Source organism: Ptychodera flava, chromosome 6 (assembly GCF_041260155.1).
Source record: "Ptychodera flava strain L36383 chromosome 6, AS_Pfla_20210202, whole genome shotgun sequence".
In the NCBI taxonomy this organism is placed as follows: Eukaryota; Metazoa; Hemichordata; class Enteropneusta; family Ptychoderidae; genus Ptychodera; species Ptychodera flava.
Window position 1 is genome coordinate 21,470,359 of NC_091933.1, and position 26,740 is coordinate 21,497,098.

At 38.1% G+C, this 26,740-nt stretch overlaps 1 protein-coding gene across 1 annotated transcript in view; it reads left to right on the plus strand.

Moving 5' to 3' along the window:
- The first annotated feature begins 536 nt into the window (after nt 1-536).
- The window catches only part of LOC139135146 (uncharacterized), a 35,217-nt gene continuing 9,013 nt past the window's right edge, over nt 537-26,740 (plus strand). Inside the window, exon 1 of the mRNA XM_070702401.1 lies at nt 537-1,241. Coding sequence (XP_070558502.1) covers nt 855-1,241 — 387 coding nt within the window. The 5' untranslated portion in view covers nt 537-854. The remainder of the gene's footprint in view (nt 1,242-26,740) is intronic.

Consider the following 26,740-nt stretch of genomic DNA (forward strand, 5'->3'; position numbering starts at 1 on the left):
GCGTAGCGTTGTACGCCCCGCTCATGTTTTAATACATTCTGCAAAATTGTGATAAATTTCATTCATTATTTTGGACCAAATATAGTAAATAATAATTAAACTTATCAAATATAACTTATATTGCAACCAATGTCTGTGATTACAAAAAAGATGAGTTATTTTAAATAACTCGGAATGATAGAGTTGAAGATTAGGAAGTGATGCGGCTCAAGGGTTCTACGGGGTTTCCTGGGGTGTGTTTGCGAACGCTTGTCCTCGAACTGCAGCAACAGAAGAATTTGTAGAAATAGAGTCGATGAACACAAAGTAAAACAATAATTAATCATTTTTATACATATATTTATATTATAATATTAAGTTTAATCTTACCACGTGAAATTCAAATACACATATACTGTTATAAATAATTTGTATATCAGCCATACGAAAAGGGTTGCAAGAAGTCATATGACTCACATCCTGGACTTTCGGACTTTCGAAAGAGTTTTTCGGTTAGGGGCATGTACTTCCGGGTCGAAAGTGGTTGTTGACATATGGAAATTCTAGGGCGAAGTAAGTGCTGTCACCCAGACCATCACGCGCGCCGTACGTACATGCACACCATGCCTCGAGATTGGAACTAAAAAAGTTAATCATATTTTATTTGTCAAAATTAAATGAATAGTAACAAACAGTTATATTGACATGTCACAAAAGCAAGTTCGGCAATTTTTATCTGGAAATGTGAATTGCGGTTGTGTAGGGAAAGCATTTCGTGTGCTCTGCCCACTACAACATACATCATGTATACTGTGCACTGTACGTGCTCTGCGTAAAACGAGTAGCACTGAAACATTATACGCCCACGGGGTACAATGGCTGCAGCTGACGATGTGGGAATCGCGATGTTGTCTGTTCAGAGTTCCACTTCCGAGAATACTAATAAACGCCGGGAAATCGAACTTGAAGAGCTAATAGATGGCGAAGGAGAGCCTTTGGTTCCGCAAGGCCACACACCCGCTCGTCCAACGAGGGTAGGGGTTGTGAATGATGTTGTCTGCCGACAAAATCGCGACGAGACCGTGGGAAACCGACTGAAAGAAGAGACCGCTACAGCCGGAGAGATGCAAGAATTTGAGAGGATGCAAACAGGGAGAGCGGGCGCGCAATCCACCAGAAGACACCTTGTTGTATCCTGTGTTGAGTCTGAGCAAATGAAGCATCCCGATTACCCGTCAGATGTCCCAACTCCCGTTGCATCGGTAGGTGCGCGATGATGTTGATTTGTAGGCCTAAATCTATCGTCGTTTCTATAGGCCTAATTGTGCTCCACAGTCGCTCGAGAGCTATTCAGCTCTGGGACTATTCGCCCCATAGACGAGTATACAGAAGCGGGGGTATTTCTCGCTTCTGTATACTCGTCTATGGTGCGAATAGTCCCAGAGCTGAATAGCTCTCGAGCGACTGTGTTGTGCTCGGGTGACTGTGTACCCTAGTGCTCTCAGCTTAATTAAACTGCACTTGATCTACGTTATGTTGATACATATTTTAGTTAGATTAATACTGTCTGATGAGGCGGTAGCCTAAACACAGGTCTTTAATGCAGTGTTGTTGCGTGTCTGATTCACTTTTGTGAGATGCGCATATGCGCTGTTATTCTTCCATTCAAATAGGAAGAAAGGAAACAAAGGCCTTTTATTGCAGAGTCGCCATAGCGTTTTTTTTTTATTTCTGCCGTAATACTCTATGTCCATGTATACCACAGTGTTTAAGTAGCCTACATGCCAAGCAGCTTAATTAAATTGGTCCAGTGACCTGAATATGATATTGCACTAAAACATGCGAAATGGTGTTCAAAATGATCACTGTCCTATGCAAAATGAACATCCCGGTGTTCGGAGAATTGAGATCATTGCCTCGTTTCGATATAGGTTTGGTAATGTGTTATCAAGGTGTCGTAGACCGCATCGGTTTCCTTGACTACCGATGCTAACCCTGATCTTTCACGCATCTGTGCAATGATTTTATGTGATAAACCCGTGACTGCGAAAACGTGATCTACCATGATATTAAGAATCAACTTTCAAGAGTCACACATCACAGGAATCACGCAATTCGGACCTTGGTCGAGTGCGAAATGAATGGTAACGAGAGAGATTGGTGCTGTGGGCCTACGGGGTGGGGAAGAGAGAGAGAGAGAGAGAGAGAGAGAGAGAGAGAGAGAGTCTGGCTACTTCTTTATATTGATATTTGGCGGTTTTAACGTGTTCATAGTATGTTCATAGTATTTTCAACTATCTCAACAACCTCATCTATGCAACGCTTCAGTTAGCATCAGTCAAGAATCGTAGAGCTGTCCTGACAAGCTAGTGTATAATATATCTTATTATTTAATTACCGTCACGATAGAGACAGAGAGAGAGCCGTCACGATAGAGAGAGAGAGAGAGAGAGAGAGAGAGAGAGAGAGAGAGAGAGACAGACAGACAGACAGACAGAGATACAGACGGACAAACATCATCTTGAACGAAATTAGAACCGACAACCGCAGTAATAATATTTAGCATGGTGACATGTAACGTTCAACTGCTACATAACTAAATTAAACGAACATCAGTCTGAGAGGAAGGAAGCTTGCACACAAACATTTTCTGGTATTAATGCAATAATACCCGACTAAGTGATCGCTGTTGCAAAATGACTGGTCGACCCATTAAGGTAGCAAAAACAAACAGCTTTAATGTATCCAAAGCTCTGAAAGTGTAATCTCAAGTGGTCTCATGGAATTAGACAAAAGTCCATCGACCCTAATCGTAAATTGGGCTCGTCTTACTTGGTGATCTTGATGGCTCTATGCAAGCATAGAGTAGGGATAGACCGTCTATGCTTGTGTATAAACACGACAGATGGCATTGTGAATCATCACTGCCTTATCTGTAGAATGTTTTGTATACACCTCATAAAGTCCTATACATAATTCTGCAGCATATCGACAAAACTGAGCCAGTCTTTTTTGCTCACCATTTTTCTCGATGAGCTCAGGAGTGAGCTGTGTCCCGTCTGTACAACAAAATCATGAGAATCATCAAGCCCAGACATTTTATTGATCAGGGCTACGATCCGTTGTTTGGGGCGAATACAGTGAAGAAAAAAAAAAACGCGATAACGATATGCAGTTGGCCGAGTCGCGGTTGACATAGGTTCGCTATTTCGCGTTCATCGCTCTTAAAATATGGGCCTACTTCTAAATTTTTATCAGAATTGGTGATGATCAGTACACTGCAAGCTTTCAAAACTTCTTTGCTGCCCACGTATTGATGGATACTTTCTATACGTAAGTTTATGGGAAGAAAACATCACGACTGTATCCACCTTGAGTTTTTGCACGAAACACGCGGTCGACGCTGTCACATATTGGTACATCGAAAGCAAGCGTTCAATTTTTGATTTATTCAAATAACGCCAACCCTGAATGTTCAATAGAAAAATGCCAGTTCCTAACCATATACCGACACATTTTTAGCTCCCATAGCCATATGTATATATGGCAATGGAAGCTATTCTTATAGGCTAGGAAAATGTCTGTATGTATGTATGTATGTCTGTATGTCTGTATGTCTGTATGTCTGTCCGTCAACATCAAAAACTCCAAAACAGCTGTACATTTCATCTTGATATTTGGTGTGTACATAGATGATGGCTGTAGATGAGATTTTGTTCAAATGAAGTTGTCATTGCCAAAAATATGCAAATTAAGTGAAAAAATGTAAAAACAGTCAAAATTGAAAAACTCAATAACCACTGAGCAGATTACATGAAAAATTAGCATGTAAGTATTTTGGGCTGACATGAAATGATTGTGCGCATCTTGGGTCAGTATCTTGGTCTTGCTATTTTTCATGAATTTTTTTGTAATTTTCTCCCATTTTTGGTCAAAAAATCTCCTGCTCTGAAACCACAAGTCCGATCGATTTGAAACTTGGTATGGAAGTGCATAGGAGTGACCTTTCCCAAATTTGGGCAAATCGTGGTGAAATTTGCATATTTTTAGTTTACACGTCCATAGACTCCCATGTATAAGGCAGATCTCCATAGACTCCCATGTATAAGGCCACAAAAAATAAAAATTTAGTTTCTCATCGTATTCATATTGCAAAAAGGATGCAGTGACACAATTTTTAGTCCCCACGGATAAAGTCCAGTGAGCTTATAGATTGGGTCATGTCCGTCTGTTCGTCCATCCGTGAGTCCATCCGTTCACGCAGATATCTCGGATATTTTGACAAAATGTCATGTGACCTTGATGACCTTTGATCTCAAATATACATATTTGTCCATAACTCAGTAACCACAAGTGCTACCACCCTTCATATATGGTATGATGGGACAGCTTATGACGCCACATATTGTACCTCATTAATTATGCACATATCTAATTTTGAGCGAGCCAATAGAGCTAGAGGTCTGATTTTTGGTATATAGAGATAACTTAGCAAAACAATTTTTTTGACAAAATGTCACATGACCTCGGTGACCTTTGACCTCAAATATACATATTTGTCCATAACTCCGTGACCACAAGTGCTACAGCCTTCATGTATGGTATGATGGGACACCTTATGATGCCACATGTTGTACCTCATTAATTATGCGCATATCTAATTTTGAGCGAGCCAATAGAGCTAGAGGTCTGATTTTTGGTATATAGGGATAACTTAGCAAAACAATTTTTTTGACAAAATGTCACGTGACCTCGGTGACCTTTGACCTCAAATATACATATTTGTCCATAACTCAGTAACCACAAGTGCTACAGCCTTCATGTATGGTATGATGGGACACCTTATGACGCCACATATTGTACCTCATTAATTATGTGCATATCTAATTTTGAGCGAGCCAATAGAGCTAGAGGTCTGATTTTTGGTATATAGAGATAACTTAGCAAAACAATTTTTTTGACAAAATGTCACATGACCTCGGTGACCTTTGACCTCAAATATACATATTTGTCCATAACTCAGTAACCACAAGTGCTACAGCCTTCATGTATGGTATGATGGGACACCTTATGACGCCACATATTGTACCTCATTAATTATGTGCATATCTAATTTTGAGCGAGCCAATAGAGCTAGAGGTCTGATTTTTGGTATATAGGGATAACTTAGCAAAACAATTTTTTTTGACAAAATGTCACATGACCTCGGTGACCTTTGACCTCAAATATACATATTTGTCCATAACTCAGTAACCACAAGTGCTACACCCTTCATGTATGGTATGATGGGACACCTTATGACGCCACATATTGTACCTCATTAATTATGCACATATCTAATTTTGAGCGAGCCAATAGAGCTAGAGGTCTGATTTTTGGTATATAGGGATAACTTAGCAATACAATTTTTTTTGACAAAATGTCACGTGACCTCGGTGACCTTTGACCTCAAATATACATATTTGTCCATAACTCAGTAACCACAAGTGCTACAGCCTTCATGTATGGTATGATGGGACACCTTATGACGCCACATATTGTACCTCATTAATTATGCGCATATCTCATTCTGAGCGAGCCAATAGAGCTGGATGTCTGATTTTGGTACATAGGGATAACTATAGGAGAGAAATTTTTTGACCAAATGTCATGTGACTCGATGACCTTTTACCTAAAATATATGTTTATGTCAATAAATAAGTAACCACAAGTGCTATGTCCTTTGTATTTAGTAGGATGGGAGACCTTATGACAACACACGCTTTACCTCATTAATTATGTACACATCTAATTCTGGCAAGCGAATAGAGCTAGAGATCTGATTTTTTGGCATATAGGGATTAATTAGCAATATAATTTTTTTTTTCAAAATGTCATGTGACCTCGATGACCTTTGACCTTGATTATACATATATATGCATATTTCAGTAACCACAAGTTCTATACCCTCCAATTTTGATAGGATATTAGACCTTAAGATGTCACATCTTGTACCTCATTTATAATGCGCATATGTATTTCTTGGCTGACCAATACTGCTAGAGGTCTGATCTTTTTTCCCGATTTAGAACCATAACTTAGACATGCCTCATGTGTTTCAAATTGGGAACAACGACATAGACCTATGTGCCCATAGATCTCAACATATACACACCAGTGATACTTCTTAATGACCACATTTTCCTGCCCCATCAAGACTAATACTCCTATTACAAGTGGGGACTATGTCATTGTAAATGACTTGTTGAGTTAATGGTTGTATCACAGTATTCGATATATCTAATTCTGTATTTTTTCCATTTTATATTCTGATAATTACATTAAACATATTTCACTGTCTCCAGTACATTTCATTTAAGTATTTTCACTTCATGCACTTTATCCCTTTCACACATGTTCAAATATCTGACCAGAGAACAAACACTAAATAGTCCAGGATGGGAGCTACAGTGTCATTGACGCTATTTTTTATATCAGTCACTTGTGCGGAGGGCATAAATTTTTGATAAAAACTGTTTGGGCAAAAAAGACAGATTTTCGCTTGGCTATAATCGTGCCAGCGTATGTGCTCGAGCTTTCAATCGCGAAACCGGCATTAATTATATTGTTGGCCGGCTTTGGGTAGTTTTGAGTAAGGGTTAAGCCAAATGTCAACAGCTGCTCGTCGTGGTCAGTGGGGCTGGATTAAAAGGAGCGTCAGTTTTTCAGGGCGTGATATCGCAGTCACTGTTTAAAAAGTCAAGCATCAGCATTGTTCGCATTGAGCAAGGCCCAGCCACGCTACAGCACAGTGCAGAACAGTTGTCTTCATTGTTCCTGCATGCCGTGTGAGTTTTGTCAAGTATTGAGAGATTAGGCGACGCTTTCAGAAAGTTTCATAATTCCACACTCAAAGGGGTATTTATGGCGTGGTACGCTGCAACAAAAGAGCGCTAAATGCCGTGCGATTTTAAACTATCGAGGACACAGTTGTAGGCAGAAATAACCATCGTTTTACTTTAGAATTAAATTACCTAATGCAGTAATTAGGTTGACAAAGTAAGACAGCCAGTCGAGAATAACGGGTACACAGGTGAGAAAAACCGCATCCGGCGCATGAACAAAAAAAACCAAACAACGGACATCATCCTAAGGGAAGTTCTATGTTGTTTCTGACTTATTATTAAATCAGCAAAATGTGTTGAATTTTGGCATAATCAAAGAATTCCAAATTATATCATGCCTGGAACTTTCTTGGGGAGGGGGGCCGAACAAAATGGAGAAAGTTCAAGTTACGAATTTTGTCCATACTCAACAACTAACGCCGGTTGAAATCGTCATGCTTAAAACACTGACAGAGCATTTGCGCTATAACAACGGCTTTTTGAACAGCATTTTAAACAGGATTTATGGTCTTACTATCAGCTTTGGGACTGGCTTGGCTAGTTTTCGCAGTTATCCCGAACACAACAAAGAGCTCGTTTGTTCCCGTACGTTGACACTCGTCAGCGATGAGTAAAGTCGCCATCCCTTGTCTTGTGTACGCACTGTCGGTTCATTAGCTTCGAGGAACGGGTAGAAATGCCTTCCTTTTGAATGTTATCATTGAGCTTTTCAAACAGAGTGAGCCTTCAAGTACTGCGCCACATTCTTTGTAGAGGAAGACTCTTTATGGACGACGTCGTGCAGACCATCGTTTCAAATGATGCGAGTGGTATCTTAAGTCGATGCGCGTTCAAACTCAGTGCTTTCGATTGAAAGACAAACAAACAAAACAACAAACTTTTGGCAAAGGATATAAAAATAAAAGAGACAACAAACTAACGAGTAAACAAGCAAACAGATAAACAAATAAAGGAACACAGAGTAGGAAATAAACTAGCAAACACTGAAAAAATATACGACAAATATGTGTAGGCCGAATAACAAGTAAACAAACAAACAAACAAATAAGTAAACATATGAAACATAGTCCCTCCACTTAACTGCCTTACTCTCTCTAATCCTTAGCAGGATGATCACGTAAGTTGATTAGAAAGCTCACGATTTTGATCTACTGGCCTTATTTGCCATATCGTTTTTGCAACCAATCTGTTTGTTAGTTAAACTTTGTGTTTATATGTATGTATGTATGTATGTATGTATGTATGTATGTATGTATGTATGTATGTATGCATGTATGGTATCTATGTATGTATGTATCTATGTATGTATCTATGTATGTATCATGTAACTATGTGTGTACCTATGTATACATAGGTAGACAGTGTCAATAAGAGACAGCAAACAAACGAACATACATACATAGGTACATACATGTATCTATGTATGTATGTTCGTTCGTTTGCAGTCTCTTTGTCCCTTTCATGTAATTCTTTTTTTCCTTTAGTCCTTTTTTTCTGTCCGTTTTATTTGTTTGTTTGTTAGTGTATATTTTTATTATTGTGTTTCAAAAAAAGAGAAAGGTGAATGAAAAGTGTTATAGTACTGCATCATCGACAGCAAGGTAGACGAGAAACATTCGCCGTAAGGTGGCAAGCGTACGAGAGTAGAGTTTGGGACAAGAAGGAAGAGGCATGTCCTCACAATTTGTAACATGTTGGGCGAGAGTTTTTGGACACCTGGGAAGATTTATATAGAAGTACAGAGATCTCGAATCAATACCAACGTACAAAAAAACAAACAGCCCTTATTTTGTTATTACCTGTGCACGAGCTGCTGCGCTCTCGAAATGTCATGGTTGAAATTTTGTGAAACGTTGACTCATACCTCCGCTCAAGTTAAAACAGACAAACGGTTTTAAATGTCAGAGTAACGCTCATTTTCTTCTGGACGTCTCTCTCAATATGGGAGATTAATTTTGAGCCGCGAGACAATTTTGCTCAACAAATCACCCGACTTAGAAATGTACCTTAAAAGCTTGCCGCAGACCTCATACACACACACACACACACACACATATATATATATATATATATATATATATATATATATATATATATATATATATATATATATATATATATATATATATATATATATATATATCATGATAGTGTACCTTCTGTACGTTTGATACGGCAATTCCGATCACGAAAATTCGGAACAAACGACGTCATTGTCAAGAGAAATGGGCGGGAAACACGTTACACGTTAGTCAATCAGATATCGTAACAAAGACTGGGTGCAGCCATACAGGGTCACAGACGGTCAACCTGGAAGGATGGATAGTTGGGTAGGTGTGGGACTCAACCAACAGGCGCGTAGAGTGTTTTGTGTGACTGTAACTCAACCGACGGTGTTTCCATATCCCATGTGAAGTTGCAAAGTTTTACATAAAATGTGTTCATATGTGTATTAACAAACAAGCTGATGGGTCTTCTTTCCAAATGGTCGATGTAAACAATTCAGGGATACTACAAACATATTGCCCCGTATATAACTAAATGAAAACCAAAGTATGCATATCATATCACATGGATTCTCCCAAGAATATTAAATACTTTTACGGCTATATGTAGGCAGCTTTCTGTCAGTGTTTGTCCCATATAGTGTTAGAGATGCAGTCTATGGTCCCGGAAAATGTTTATTTTGCCTTCTATGTTATGAAAAAGACAATTATAAACATTAGCCTTGTCCAGGGAGACCGTTAACTGTCAAGAAATTATTTTGAGAAATGGCCGTTAAATTGCCAACGACGGCAGTTTTATAGCGCCACATTAGAGCGACGATATCACAAGCGTCTGATATAGCTCCAGTCATCCCTATCTTTACCCAGACAGACCTTGACCATGTTCTTGTCCTGGCTTTCTGGCCTTATTTATTTGCACTCTCCTCGGCATTAGAGTCGGTTGACCTCAAGTGTGGGAGTTGAACATGCAGCTGTTCAATAATACCCTGCCTTGAAAGTTTGTGAGGATGGTTGCGTTGATTACGCATTGCTCGCAATGAATAATGCATTGTTCAGGCCAGGCTGGCTGTTGTTGTTTTGCATGCATGCATCGTGGTCCCTATATTGGCGACGAAGTCAACACGGGTCTGTTGACCGGGTAATACTAACACGTGACGTACTTGAACTTCATAAATCAAGTTGAGAAGGTGGCCGAAGTTTGCTGTCTCCAACATAAACCAAACGGATATGTCACTCGGCCCAACGCTTAGTAAACACTCAAGCCGCCGTCTCCTTTCAGGTCTCCAACATGGAAAATTCATCGTGATAAAAAAAATTGTTTCTCTGACACAACCGCATTAAAACGATTGTGTCGTACTTGATAAATGACACTGACTACATGTCTTAGGCCAAGGTTTGTAGAGGGACGTGGCCAAGGGCATTTCTTTTGATTGTAAAAGCCTGGTTATTGTGAATCATGGCTTGCAGTTCATGAAACGGGTGTATAAGTCGCTAACTTTACTGGTAAACTAGCAACTCACAATTCAGCACAGAGACGGTGGCGAAAGATACCCCAATGATTCGTATGATTCGTGTGCATGTGAACGTTTTGTATGTATGTATGTATGTATGTATGTATGTGTGTATGTATGTGTAATTCTGTATAATATGCATAAAATTTATGCAGTATGTATTTTATATATATATATATATATATATATATTATATATATATATATATATATATAACTTCAGTGAAAAAAATCGCGCGTGCACCTTATAACACTGTTTGAAAAATAGTTCCCGTCATGTGTTGGGCCAATGAAAGTGTAAGATTGAAAATATCTTTGCATCATCTTCGACGCGTTTTGTTAAAGAAGTACACTGTTTATACGCAATGACTCGCAAAATAAAACTTTTTTAGCTTTAGTTACGTTCACAAGACTTCAGTCCGGAGGGATTGTGGCAAGAAGCGAGCTTATATCGTATGCAGGTCCTATCGCCTATTGATATGGCTTCAGCATTGTGACAGTGGAAATTGTTTGATGTTGATTTACAATCGTGTAAAAGTGTTTTACTGTTTTATATTTCAAGATATATGTGCTCTTCGTGTCCACAAGCGGAAAACATAATTTTGAAACACCCCGTCCGCGTGCGTCCCCTCGAAACACAATACCACGTGACTGTCAGCTATCGGTCATGCGCACAATGATCATAATAAATCGTTGAGCACTCAGGGGTGCATACTACAACGACTGAATTTGCAATTTTTGTCTCAGGGCGTTCAGTGCTTGACCTTGACTCAAATACATGCACGATTGTGTCTTTTCCGGACTACAGCTAGAATATACAAAATCTACCTGATTTTTGACGGTTTGTGTATTTGGTAAAAAGTTCAACTGTTTCATTGTTTCAAATCACCATTAGATCATACTTCATGCGAAGTCCCGGAAAAGATTCATGTCTCACATGGGCACTCCCGCATGAATGAAAGAATGAATGAATGAATGAATGAATGAATGAATGAATGAATGAATGAACATCTATCTATCTATCTATCTATCTATCTATCTATCTATCTATCTATCTATCTATCTATCTATCTATCTATCTACTGTATGTATGTATGTATGTATGTATGTATGTATGTATGTATGTATGTATGTATGTATGTCTATATTCTTCCTCCATCTTTTGAAAGATTAGTTTAATGCCCGGAATTAATTGTTAGTGAGCTCGCCCCTTTTGAAAACAATCTGGAATGATCTTGAACATTCGAGAATTCAAAGATTTGCATGAAATCTCACAAGAGCAATTATTCATGACTTTCTACGCATGCGAAGCTTCGCTGGCAGCAGTTGCTCTCGTCTAACAGGCCGCCCCTATTAAAGAAATGGAATGTTCTAATTGCTTATTTTTGTTTATGGATATCGACCCAAGAATCCTTTGTCGTAACTATTTCCCCACAGCCAAATAAAACGTTTGTGAAAAAACTCTCAAAGGGTTTTAAAATCGGAAAGCTAGTCACACATCGTTGGTTCATGGTTCACTTTCCAAAGGAGTGTTTTCCCACAACCTCGCTGCAGCTGATACCCTAACGAGCGCTTTCCTGTTGACCAGAGATGGAGGTAGTTTCCGAGGTAAATGATTTGTACTGGATTGATTAATTGTGGAAAAAAGTTCAAGCGTCCCTCCTTTGTTGTCGCTTGCACGCTGCTGACTGTTGCCTGCCCAGATGACAAAGCAAGCACGCAAAGTGTTTTTCTTAAAGATCCTCTCTTTCTCTTCGTACACCCGCATTTACATCAATTCTGCCCTTCTTTATTGTGCTGTAGGGTCAGGCAACTTGTAATGTAATGATATTGTGCGCGCGGTGCATACATATACGTTTTATTGAGTCTATTGAGATATACTATACACGGATATACTATATACGGGCGACGAGTTTCGTATACTTCTTTCCTTTTGATAGGAGACTGATAAAGCCGAATGAAAGTCGATGCAGTACCATCTATTTTGCTGAAATTAAAATAAAGGAAGTTATTGAATGTGAAAGACAAGAATCTGTACTTATGACAGCATTTTTTAAGGTTTGAATTTATTATCATAATCTGAGAACCATTTATGAACTTCGTTCCTGAGGCCGACACATGTCACCGGTATGCCACAAAACATCCGCCAGCGTTCAAGAGAACATTACAAGGGTAATAGAAATTGCATGTAATTGTGTGGTCCCTTCACTGACATAATAATCATATTAGGTTGTGTGCAAATCGATTTTTAGACACAGAGGAAGAGTTGCATATTAATGTCCTGGACCTATTGTAAATTGCACGAGAGACTTAATACACGTTTGAAACACCCCTCATACCTTCCTGACCAAAAACAAAAAACTGAAGTCAGCCGCTGTGTTTTTTGTGCACTCTCGATCTGCATCATGTTGGATCGACCAATTTGACGTCATATTTGACAAGTGAGCGCCCCTCACCGTATTTATGGAGGTTATACGACAATTGAACTAGTGTATTGCTTCGCAAATTACCGATGTTCCGTGTTTCAGAGCTGTGTGGTGTGGTTTATCTTGAAATACTCGCAATGCAGTATTAATTGAGATAATGTTAAACAGAAATGGAGTTGTAAGTTGGGAAATATATTTTTATGTAGCCACATGAAAAATTACGCAGGATATAAAGGCAATTGTCAGATCGCGGAATACTTCTCTAAATCTACGCGTCAAGTATTAATATCTTATCAATCAGGATTTTACTACTTCATTTTAAGGACTTTGTGTTATTGTGTCTTTGTTAATGGTTCTGCCTCAATCGTAGCAAAATTTCAGCCAAAGTTGTAAACCACCTATTTATAACATGAATAAATGACATTTTCCGAGTTTGTAGAAACACAAAAATATTGTTTGATCTTCTTCAAGCTGTGCAAAATTTGCAGAAGAAGAAATGATAGTAACATTTATTTCAACTCCATTGCGAGCTCAATTGCTGATTTATTTTATGAAGCCATTTAAGCCAGTTGACTCAATTATAGTTCCACACAATTGACATAGTAATTCTCGATAAATCCATATGGGTCTAGCAAATGATGTAATCTGGTCATGTTGTAAAGGCAATCCCATGAGTGGTCCATCTGCACTTCTGCTTTGAGAAGCGCAGTTCATAAAGTCCCAGGTTTCAATGTCATTTTCACGTACCGCAAGACCAAACACTCGAACCATGGGATATATATATCGCTGTTTTTGTCTTGTGTTGAACGTATTGTCGTTCCTTCGTTTGCCGTCACCGATTCGCAGGCCACAAACACACTTCAGTGCACTTTGATAAGACAGGATTGAGCCAAACTGCGCGTTCACCTATATGCAAAGATTAATTTTATGGGCATTATTCTAGTATGCAAATCAATCACCATCAAGAATCTTGAATAGAATCAAGAATCTAGAATATTCATCGGTCTGAATTCGCGGTCTATGTCTGGAAGGGGAAAGGATTATAGTAGATATTGTCCTAGTGAATGTAGGCAACCATTTCCTTTCACCCAGATTAAAAATGATTTCAGACATAATATTTGCCTTACGAATAGCCTTTCCAAGCGATGCTATCCATATGTACCTTTAAGTAATCTCATTTCTGGCTCCAGTTTCACATTTCCTTTCGTTTGGCCTTTTTTGTACGGCGCAGTTCGCAGCACAACATGTACGAGTATGTCAGGGTCGCTTTCGGAAGATCGATGTCAATTTTTGATCTTTTATTTATTTGCGCTGTTGGCAGAAAAAATATTCCGAAAGAAAATCCGGATATTTGAGTCGAAATTTCAGGAATAAAGGTGTATTGTATTTTGAGTTTTCTCGTGAACTCTCGTGACTTTCACCGTGTAAAGTGATAACCTCCCTTCAATATGCGTATATCGATCCGCCCTTGCGAGAACCGAACTATAGTATGTTCAAGTATAGCTATACGGAACAACAGATAGTTTTGGGTTCGAAGAACTTGGTATACGCATGGGTAATTTGTAGACTAACTTCCATCTTGCTATCAGATAATTTTCATACGACACTAAAGTAAAATTCCTATTCCTATCCTAAAAAGTTGGGAATCCAGGTCGTTTATCCCACAGTTCGTTTTTTTTGGTAATGCTAAACGTAACACTTCCCCGGTGACATTCTTCCGAGTACAGTCACAGTCAACAATAGGAAGAACATGTCACCACTATTGTTCCTGCAGAGAGATGACGCGTGACCGTGTCTGCGGTAGACGGCACCTGACACTTGCTGTCCCTCCGGATATAGGGAAGAGAGCTACCCCCTCCCTTCCTACCGCTAGATTTTGAGTAATATCCGGGTATCGTAATTCTTGAACTAACCTGTCGTAAAATGAAGTAGGCCGTTCACTCATATGAATACTGTAAACCTCCATGGAATTCACCCCCCTCCCGGCGCCAAGAGGTGAAAGGTCATGTTATAATGTCCGAAATCCTCACTAGTACACTATATTCTGATTCAATTGTCCGCCTTCAACCAAATCATATTTCTGTAAATGTTTCCCCAGGAAAAGGGATTGGAGTACTGTTTATCCCATTTTTGTAAATAAAAGCAAACATTCCTAAGTCTGAACATTTATCAATCAAACAATTTCTCGCGAGAGTTTGGTCATTGCATACACATTTCAGACAAACAGTGGAAACTATTGAGGGGTTTTATTTAGGCTGCTCTTCTGACTGAAATAGATATAACACAATTTTTAAAATGATAGAAATATTTCTTCATTATTAAATTCTCCACAAATGTTTCATTCATTCAGTCAGTCAATATTTTGCGAGTCAATAGCACTGTCAGAATTGAAAGCACCTCAGTTACAATAACATCGACCTTGGATGGTGTTTGTGCAAACTTACTACTCTGTGTTTCTCGCATAGTGATTGCTGTGGTTGTCCTGTTCATGAGAACGTCTTTGCTCACAACTCGTGCTGTCTCATAGGCACGCGGTGATGACGTATGAAGTGCACGATAACGTGATGACCGAAGACATAAAATCGCGACAAATTTCAAACAGCAGAATGCATCTGAGTCCTCCGGCAGAAATTTAATAGTCCCTTTACGCTAGAAACTGTGTACTTTTCCGAGAAAAAGACGTCTAGATGACGCCATTTGATGACGTCGGCGAACGGAAAAGATCACATTTACTCCATCATAACGGAAGGAGTGGAGAAGAATTCGCTAAGATGGCACAGTAGCGGTTCAGCTCGACTGGCAAATCGAGAATGGGTGAAAAGTAATCATTATTACAGCCAGTGTTAATGCACATGTGAGGTTCTCATTCCAGTCATCTATGGTAAGGTTGGCGAGTTTCAAATTAGTGTCTCTCTTTACGGTTTCCGAAAAGAGGCTTCCGAAAGCTAATGCCCATGCCCCAATGTGCAGTCTAGGCTCGACAAGGTGAAAATAAGTTAAAGAGTCGAGACTCGGTGTATACTTCAGGATGTATTCAGCCTAAACACCGGAGTCACAGCTCGTTTATTCCAAACACCTGGTTTCAGTTTGGATATGGAAATTTGGTGTGTATCATACACCGTCTTTTTAAGGTTTTCCTTCTCAATGAAGTCGGTGACAAATTTGCGTCGGTAAATCCGACCATGACATGGCATGACCTGGGCCTTTTGTATACAGCCGGCATCTTTTGAACTCCTGTGACCGCGTCACTGTTGTTTATATAGGCTACCTGATCTGTTCGCAAGGACAGGCTGTTACCTGCACATCCCGTGATGGCAGGAACCGGAACAGCAAGAAAGGAAAGCGCTTCCTGTCACTTGGCGCAAACACTGCGGGACTTTCTTTATTAGTATCAAACCCCATGACTGATTTTCTGACATCAATCTTCCATAAACCATTCTCCTTCGTCCGAATTGCGAAAATGAAATTGCTTTGGAATTTGGATAATCAATTCGTGTGTAATTGTTATACCCTACGCTTTAATACGAATTCTCGCAAATTGCTAGAACGTTATAGCAAGTCGTATAGAATTCAACTTTGTCGCAGGTTTGTCACATCATGGTAAAACGCGCATTTCTTGTAACCGAAAATCAACTTCTTCGCAGACACGTAAGGCATTAAGAGAAAGTAGTTAACATTCTCGAGGGCAACGTGAAAGTACAGGTATATAACCCTTCGCACATTAAAAAGAACACGTTGTACAATGCAACGGAAACTATAATAAACTCAACAATGGACGCTATTATCATAGTAGTTGTTTACGGTGTTTATTGTGGATACAGGGAGGAAAAATCGACGAATTTGTCAATCACCAACTCCAAGCATTATTATTCTCAACAAATTAAACCAATTTGCCTGAGTACATTTTCTGATGAAAGCAAACTCCTTCCCTAGCAAGTCGACATCTTTCTAGGTCCCCATCCATCACAATGTGAGCGTGTTAAGCCATTCCATCAATCCGACACACGTTTTCCGCTCCCCCTATGACCTTTGAGCTAAAATCTGCTAAAACTATGTGTCGACAACGGAGTTTCTCGTACTATGCTAGTCGGTTAACGTTGCAGATAGATACAAGCTTGAGAGAATTGGATGGCAAACATAGATTATCTTTTAAACAGCGGGAAATGCTCAGCTGAGATTTCTGGAGAATTACACACCATTGAATCTTCAGGGCAACTCAGCTGTGAATCGCTTCGGTAATTTCCTTTCCGTTTCTGACTCAGAGTCCGTGAAACAATCAGGGGCAAAATGCAATAACATGGTAACGTAGAGAGATGTTGTGGGCAATTTAACAGCCTTTTTTTGCGTCTTGCCCCAGGCAATCCCGTTTTCTCGATGACTGCTGGCTTTTTTTTCAGACTTAAACGTGTAACCATAGACACCAAGGAAGGATACGTCTCTCCAGAGGTATATCGAGGCATATCAAATGTATCTATCGCCGTCGATTGCGAAGTGTGGAAAGAACAATAACATTTTCTTGGTAATACAAGATCTCAGCATTATAGCAGAGTGTTAGAGAGGCAAAACTTTCTTGAATTGGAAGTGATACACGGTATTTTTTGCACGTGACGTCACAAACTTACGGAAAAACGGATACTTCTCCAGCCTGAGCTTATGAATTTTTAAAATTTTGCCCTATCTGCTTTCCCGGTATCTAAGTCGTAACCTTTTCTTTTAACACAATTTTACTACGATACAGAAATACCCCTTTCCTTACACATATCTTGTTTAAATGTGAGATTACAGAAGTTCCCAAACCCTTACAAGTAATAATAGTCTTGTCCGTAACTTTGACCGAAACGAGAACTTGGACCACGGTCACTTCTCTGTGGAGTGACCAAGACTCACGGAGGACAAACTAACTTGGTCCGACTGACACACAGGCAGATTCATGTATCGTTGACTACGCCGTTAGGCGTAGTCATGGTTTCCGTATTCAATAAATAAGTTCCAGTTATACATCAACACTCGTCGTCAGATCCAGCTTTGCGTTATGACACGTCTATCAAGCTGAAATTCAAAATTGCTGCACAAAACCACTTTTTTCTTTTTATCTGTGACAAAACCCTCACCTCAGTTCGTCGGGTTGGCCAAAATGGGGGACTCGTTTTGGCAGGCCCTTTCTGTGACAAACGACTGTCAAAACAATACAACTTGCTGAGAGACCGCTAGGCCTTCATGCAGTTTATCAGTATAACACCGTGCGCGTATTCGGCAGATGTCGCAGCGCGCGGTCGGCGAGCACTGTCGTTAAATCGCGAGAAGTGCGTGTTCACATATTATCACTCGCGCCTTATTATCGTGGCTGTATCACACATGCATGAGTTCGCTCCTTTCAGTCCTTTGTCGTGTGTCGTGCTAAGAGCGCCTCACGAATCGTCATGATTTGTATGCGGCCCCATAGTTCGAATATACACTCCAGTCTCAGTAGAAAACGTGATCTGTATGCCGATGCTGTTTTTGTGGTAAAATTATAGACAGCCGGCTTTACAAAGTAGTGCATTATAATTGTTCCCGTGGGATCTCGTCCTCAGAAAACTGTCCCCACGTCAAGTTACCCTTGTGTGTGTCTGTGTGCCGGGGAGGGTATGGGGAAGATGTCTCTCGTGAGGTTGAACTCACAGTCTGTAATACAAGTGTTGAAGCTGAAAGAATAATGTGCTGTACCACAGTGATTTGGCCGAGTCCTTCAACCCTGAAATGGACCAAAACGCGAGATAAAGTTATATTTTACGTTCCCGAATGGAAACTAAATTGAATAGTTGGACTGTGTACAGTTGATGGTCCCTGTTAACATCATTACATTAACTACCCGATGTACCCGATTTAAAAACTCTTGTAGATATACCCGTCCATATAAATCAAGTTGGTGACAAATTTTCGGCCGTTCACCATACAGAAACTTTACCTGTAATTGCTCACCGCTCTGAAACGGTCCTTCACTGCAGTGCAGGCCTGGACTCTGTTGAACATTTTGATATTGTTCACACGTCCAAGCTAATGATTTATATGAATTTCTTTTACAAAAGTAATAAATTACCTGCGAGACGACGATGATCGATCCAACGCACAACTGAGAGCCGACGTGTCTATGGAGCATAATCATACATTTTTCGAAAGATAGGCGTTTAATCGATACTTGTTTCTCCGTAAGCAACAATTTGGATGAATTTGTGTCTTAACAACGACAAAACAAGTACATGAACAGCACAAGGAAAGAAAAGCTAGGTAAAATAAATAAATAAATAAATAAATAAATATTATACTAGTAAAAGTGTGAATTAAGGAAAGAAAAAAATAAAAATATCAGAGAGAGAGAGAGAGAGAGAGAGAGAGAGAGAGAGAGAGAGAGAGCACTCATAGGGTTCCCGATAAGCCGAGAAATGAAGATTCTGATACTGCAAGTTGAGTTTGTAACGACATTGGCAGTAATTGAATACACTCAGGTTTAGGCCTATAAGTCAGACTTTTCATCATTTCGCACTTTTCTTCATTTCGCGCTATATTTTTTTTGGTAAAACTAGGTGTATCACGGTAATTGTCCATTTTGTTTGAAAACAAACATTTACAAATACATTGCTTATATGATACGCCAAAGTTTGATATCTTGTGTATCTTTCTGAAATCTAGGACATTCAAATCTGGCATCCAATTCACCCTTGAAGTGATTCCTTTGAGTTTTCAGCTGCTAAAAAATCCACATCCTTTTCTGACTAAGTTGTACATCTGTATGAGTGGAAATTCCGTGGTGTCGACATCATGATTTACTAGTGATTTAATGGTTTCAACGAGGAAGTTTTAAAACAATGGAATTCTGCCAAAACGCTGTATTAATAAGGGAGATGTTTTTGCTTCTTAAAAAAAAACTGTGAAACCACCAGGATGTTCAGTTATTCTACAAAGGGATTTACTCTGACAGAAACCGTGTTTTACCTACTGAGGTTTTACCCAGGGAATGAAGCAGTGTATGGACTGGCGGTGCTTAATGCAGGGACCACCAACGCTAACCTATATATAATCCTAAATTTTCAAACAATAGTGAAACTGAAAGCAATGATGATAACAGCAATCAAATCGATGTTGGGGAACGTCGATTTGATTTACACTGTGTCATAAAAGCCTGCATGTGGTAACGCTTTAAAGGGAAACCGTCGTCTGAACTGCGCCTGTGCGAGTTTCTTGTTTACAAACAATGTATTTCGTGCACAATATCTGGAGCACCTCATCATCATAGCTGCAACATTTAAATCATACGATGTAGATTATGACAGACATGTTTTAACTTTCATCAATCACCATTGCACCTTGGATACAGTGTTTACATTAGTCGTATGGGTCATACGACCTTTGAGCGCAGTTCCGATGAATGTACACGTCAATACACCAACGGTATGTACATTTCATACTTTGCTACAAAATACTCAAAAGTGTAACCATATGCAGACTTTTTTGACATATTGCGGCTAAATATTTTTACCAACGCCGATTTTATTGCTATTTTAGTCAGCGCCTTTCGCGCTACCTGGACAAAAAAGGTTGTAGTTCAGAGAGAGAGAGTTGTAGTTCAGAGAGAGAGAGAGAGAGAGAGAGAGAGAGAGAGAGAGAGAGAGACTCATTATGCATCTGATGTGTGGTGAGGAGTGCTGTAGATTGAAAAAAGTTTACTTTAATTACTCTATTTAAATTTGATTATTATTACTCTACTTTCATCATCGTTCATTTTTTCATTGACCGTGTTATGCGCTTTTGTAAGGGAAAAGTGAATATCCATGAAGATCTCTTCCAAATGGATGTCACATTTTAAACAATTGTCAAATTTAGAAGTTTATCAAAGAGTATGTCAAACAATACATCTTCAGCACTTTCATTTTTGACATAAACACACTTATTGATAGTAAATGTTCCACAGAGAAAATGTGTGCATCCAGTAGATGACTACCCCCATCCACATTTGCAATTACTTGGGCAAACTTGAAGCAATTAGAAGATTATTCATCCAATGCTGTATCTGACAAAGCTAAAGTTTTAATTGATCAATAATATGAAAATTTGCTGAACTCACCAAACAAAATAGAAAAAACACATGCAGAGAAAAACTCTGATTGGTTATTTTTATTCCATATTCAAATGAATATTTTATGCAAAGTGAGATTTGAAGTGAATGGTCTGTTTAAATGACATTGCATCCATTTTCTTCTTCATAGTTTTTCAGATCGTTGTAAACTTTCTGCATTGAAAATTGACTGTATACTTGCTCTTGGCAATGTATTTATTGAACAGTACGTTGGCTTTATGTTTGCAAAATGTTTTGCATCCGACAGTAGTGAAATATCTCCAGCTGTTACTGCATGAGAAATGGCGGATCAATATGTAATGTAATCAAATTTCAAAGTCCCGCATTTCAATTCCCAGTGAAGAGCAGGCATTGCACGTTCAGGCATTAACTCAACAATTAAAAAACATACCAGGCATGACTGCGCACTGTTTAGAAAACACTGGTATTAACTATTTTGCAACTCTCTATGACACAAATTACCAGACACACAAAACAGTGGAATAAAGCGAATCTCTGCAATGGGAGGGGGTGGGGTAGCAATTCAAACAATGCTTTTACTAGCAACGATCTTGAACATTCCAGTAGACACGAGTTGAAATATTCTCTATTTTGTGAAAATCATATTAGCTCAATGACTCTTGTATTGTTAAAGGTATACTGTCACCTGTTCCATTTTTACCTCAGTTACCATGGAAAGAGAAAATCTAACCAATCACAGATTTTAAGCGGGTGGCCGCTTTTTAAAAACAGCGCCCTCGCATAGTCATTTTGAATACCAAGGAACTCCCCTTTGACCATATATGGGCATATTTTAGATTACAGGTGACTGTATACCTTTAATGGATGACACTGTGTTCTACCAGAGACAAAGGTGGAGGGACTGTGGACAGGGACAAAGATCAGAACTTTTGAAGGACCAGCAAATAAAAAATTAAGACGGAATCATATGTAAATTCTGTGAAATTGGTAAAAAAATGCATGTTTTGTGTTGAAGAGAGCACCAACTCTTGCAATCACAAGCAGTGATGGTTAGGAATTAATCAAATTAAGCCACCAATCTAGTAATAATTTTCTGTAATGAAGAATTATTTTTGGGTTCTATTGTCATTTTAAGAAGAATTCTCACAGCTGATCTCCTTTAAAAATAAACAGGAGTTCCTACAGGGTATGTGTTCACTAAGAAATTTTATTTTTGTTTGAATTAAGTTTTAATATGAGACAATTCCTATTCTGCAACTGAACAATGTGCAAGTATTGGCACTTGGAGCATTGCCATCATGTAAAGCATGCATAACTCAGACATGTGATAATGACAATCACGTGTGAATTAATTCCATCCCTTATGGAGCTAAAAATATCGGCTGAAAATATTTTTCTACAAACCAGACAAAAACCTCTAAGCGCATTCAGGCATCTGCAGAATTGCTGAAACTTGCATGTCAATTACATTCAAAAGCAACGTACGCCACGTGACATCTCTACTTACATCTTTTGGAATGTCATTGTAGAACACATGATCCCAGCTATGCAATTGTCGAATAGAAACAGAAATCTATATATACATATCCCAGCATTCCACTGTGTTGACTTCAGATGACCTTGGTGATTAAAGTAAGACATGAATCACTGATATTGATCATGAGATGCCTGTATCGATAAAACTGTGTGGCTTTCATGGCCGAGTTGAACAGGGTTATGTATTTCAAACAATGTCGGATACCTTCGTGAGTGACCTTTGTGTGTTGTCACTATTTTAGTCACATTAGGGTGGAAGGCCAATAATAAGGGTTGAAGTACATGTCATTTCCCAAATGGTTATAATATATTATAGGATTCTAAATTTGTCATATTTGTTTTAATCATTAACATGCTATTCATGGTTGCATTATAGTAAATGCAGCTTTTGAGTGTCTGCTGTCGTGGTTACATGTAATATCACACATCATGATCATACAATGACACAGTTGTTGAGGATTGAAACTGAATTGTCAGACAAGTTATGACAAGTAAGTTTGTCCTATGGTGTGTATTAATTTAACAAAGCAAAGTATTGTCAGCTGTGAGATAGACTTCACAATCTAGCTGTTTTCAGGCGGCAATAAAACTGACAAAAATTAGATGCTGACTGTACACAGTACAGTCTTTAAAAGTGTAAAACATTTCATCCCTAGAGGTATGTGTTAATAAATTGATAAATCCTGGCCGAACTTAACTGCAGTATAAACAATTAATTCAAAACAGAGTTCCAAGGTAGGTTTTGATGGCTATAAATTAACACCTGGCTCAGAACATGTACAGTTTACAATGTTGCAGATAACGATGACAGTCAGGTGTGATCATGTTCTAAGTACCGGTAGTTGCCAATGTCACAGCTTTGATGTTGTCCTCAAGTACTGAGGTTAGTTTTCAGTGTCACAAACTTTGATTTTCAAAACATTCTTTCTCATTATAGAGCTTTTCTAAAGCCATTGAGAAAGTCACTTGGATGGCTGAAGAGCCAATTTCAATACTTTCAGACTATGAATTTAAACAAATGATCACAGTGTGTTACAAATTCTTTTGAAGTCAGAATTCGATCATTATTTCTGCAAATATGCAAATCTCTCTTTCCTCATTATGTGCTTGTGTTTGTATGTATTACAGTGTGTACACTCTTTCTTTATACACACACACACATAAGTCAAGTAAAAATCAAAATTTAGTTGACGTCATAACTTGGAGTTTCATTCATTTCGGTGATCTTCAAATGACTATATTCAATTGAATCAAAGTTTAATCGATATATATATATATATATATATATATATATATATATATATATATATATATATATATATATATATATATATATATATATGATAGATATAATACACAGACACACACACACGCACACACATGAAATATTTATATTAAGTTGGCAATACTAATAAATGATGGACACTAATAAATCACTGACTCATGCTGTATCTATCAAAACCATAGCAGCATATGGCAGTATGGTGATTGGAAATAAATTTCCAAAGGGCAGTAATCCTTTACATGTATAAGCTGTGATGAAAACATGGCAACGGTGTTCATTTTGTTCTGTATGCTTTGACACCTTAGCCAGTGGTTGTCTGGCCATCCTAAATACTGTAGGGCTTTTAGCCCAATTAATACCATCTACACATGTTACCGTGAAGACTGAGCATTAACCAATATGTAATATGTTAATATCAATAGAACAGAATGATGTACTTGTAAAGTTGATCTGATTAGTTTGCAGTTGTTGATTGTCACAAATTAGAACTACAGTGTATTGTGATGTTCTTAAAATCAAATCTTCTGGATTCCTGAGTGATATGGAAGATATTTTTGAAAAGTAGGTTTGGTACATAGGATGATATTTATACGTCAAAGTGAAGATAGGGTCATCTGTGTATCTAGGTTATACTGGTAGGCAGAGTATGTTAGTTTTAATGACATTCAATATGCACTTCTGAAATATGTAATGTTTTATGTGTCAATAAAAACTTTGCCACGCAAAAAAAATGGTATTCAGGGATGGTCCATTGGATCTTGGGAGGGGGTGGCTAAAAAATCGAGGGAAAAATCTGCGGAACAAAAATTGCCAAAAAAGTTTTTCTGCAACCATGCTGATTTTTGAAAAAATCTCAAATATTCTCAATTGAGTTGGCCAATACAAAGTGATTGATTAGGAACAAAATAGGGAGCATGTTGCACAAAATCTGCAGTCAAAGAATTAGTAACATTTTGGGATGCAAAAAAAAATTTGCATGTCAGTATCCTGACCATCCCTCAAAAGATCTAATGGATTGTCCTGCAGTTCCTGTGTGGAGTATTAAAAACGACCCTGTTTTATACCTATTATCCCATGCAGTGGATGTGCAAAAAGATTTTATTCGTAACCTCTGTGATTTGTACCATTAATACCCGCCTGTAATTTTATTTTCCACGATTGAAATAGTAAATTTTTCATTAAAAATTGCAGGATACGTAGATTCTGGTTCACCTATTGCTGTCTCAGATCACTGACTTGTGTACGAAATTACAATTTTTTGGGGGTTTTTGTAAAATGTAATGCATATATGACACTATTAAAAATTTGAAAGTTTATGTTGTACTCTAACACCATAAAGGCAACTGAAGAAGTGTCGTCAGAAGTAAAATAAAAATCCACCTCTGATGTGTAGAGTCAGCATTGGCAACAATCCTGAGATGCATTTTGAACACATTTCACATGAATGATGAGGATAATAAAAATGTTCTTTCAAGATGCATGTAGCCTAGAATTCGAGGTACCGGATGAAAAATATATAGTACATAGAAATAAGAAAAAAAAATCCAATAAAATTTTCAAATAGGGACTAAAAATTTGTACAGTACAGGAGCAGATAACGCCGAAGCTTCAATCTTCAGCAGCAGTATTATGAGCAATATGGCAATTTATCTTTTTAAAGTTTATTTTGGATGTGACTGGAACATCAATAATTTCGCTGTTTGAACGACTGTCCCTGGATTAATAATATGGCACATAACATTTGCAGTTCTGATGTAATTTTCATGTCTTTAATTCATCTGCAGCTATTTTCATCCATTGTTAATGTTATTATTCTGTTGTATCATATGGTCTCTCATTTCATGCATTATCAAAATTTAATTCCGTGCCGAATCCCTTGTTGTACAATTCATGCATTGGCATGTGATAAGTCTAGTAAAAAATATTGTCAACGGAATGCCATTTCGTTCCATCAGGTTTGATCATTAATATATGTCTTCAAGGTTTTTGGTAACAGTAGAACTGAAATATTAAACTTCTCAGACAAATACCTCAAGTGTGATGTCATGTGTTGTTTTTAACAAGTTAAACTTTGTTATGTCAGCAGAGATTTAAAGATAGATATTTTAATTAACTTCTTCGGCGCCAGTACTTTTATGTGGAATTCTACAGAGGATAATTATATTTGACAGTGTGAAAACGTAATGTTATGGTGTTCTTTCAATAAACTTTTATATTGATTTCTTACATTCACATGCTGCATTACTGTGCATGAAATTAGCTCCGTCTTACTCCATGTAACTTTCAAAATTGACTATGGAAATTATATCCTTGACCAGAGTCACTTTTCACACTCATAATTAAGGCGGTTGGAAAGGCTAGAGCGTCAGTTATAAATTTCAACAAAAGTATTAAAATATAAAAGTAGTCAACATTCTCTGTGGAATAAAAAAACTAGACATTTGGGCACAAAGGCATTGCAGAGTTATAGCCTGTTAAAACTTCTGAAAAACTGACCAAATAAGAAGAAGTTGGGGAGTCCTTAGTGTATTAACTATGGTAGAGGTCCCCTAGCTGTTAATAAAATGTTTGAAAAGGGAAAGTCATTATTTGCTGTTTTTCAGGAAAGTTTGACAAGGTGGTGCTAGCATTCAGAGTGAGTGACTGCTATTGTAAATGCATTTTTAGATTCTTTGAGTGTCAAAGAGGTGTCAAAAGTGAGATTAACAAAAAAAACTGCTCTATGACTTCAAAAGAGGGGTGCAAATATGGCTTGTTTTCAACATTTTTGACAGAATAACAGTTTTCCTACATAATTGTATACCAATTTAATCCAACTTTGAAATGAGATATGGACATGGAATTTTTACAGCCTATTAACAAGGTTACAGATAAGATTTGTACGGCACAATTTTCCTGTATTTGAAGTACTTTTTGAAAAATCACATTTGAAATTTGAAAGAATTTGTATAATTTTTCGATATATAAACCCATGTAAAATCATAAAAACAAATTTTATTCACAAATCCTGCCGTACAAATCTTACAATAAATAGTGTCAA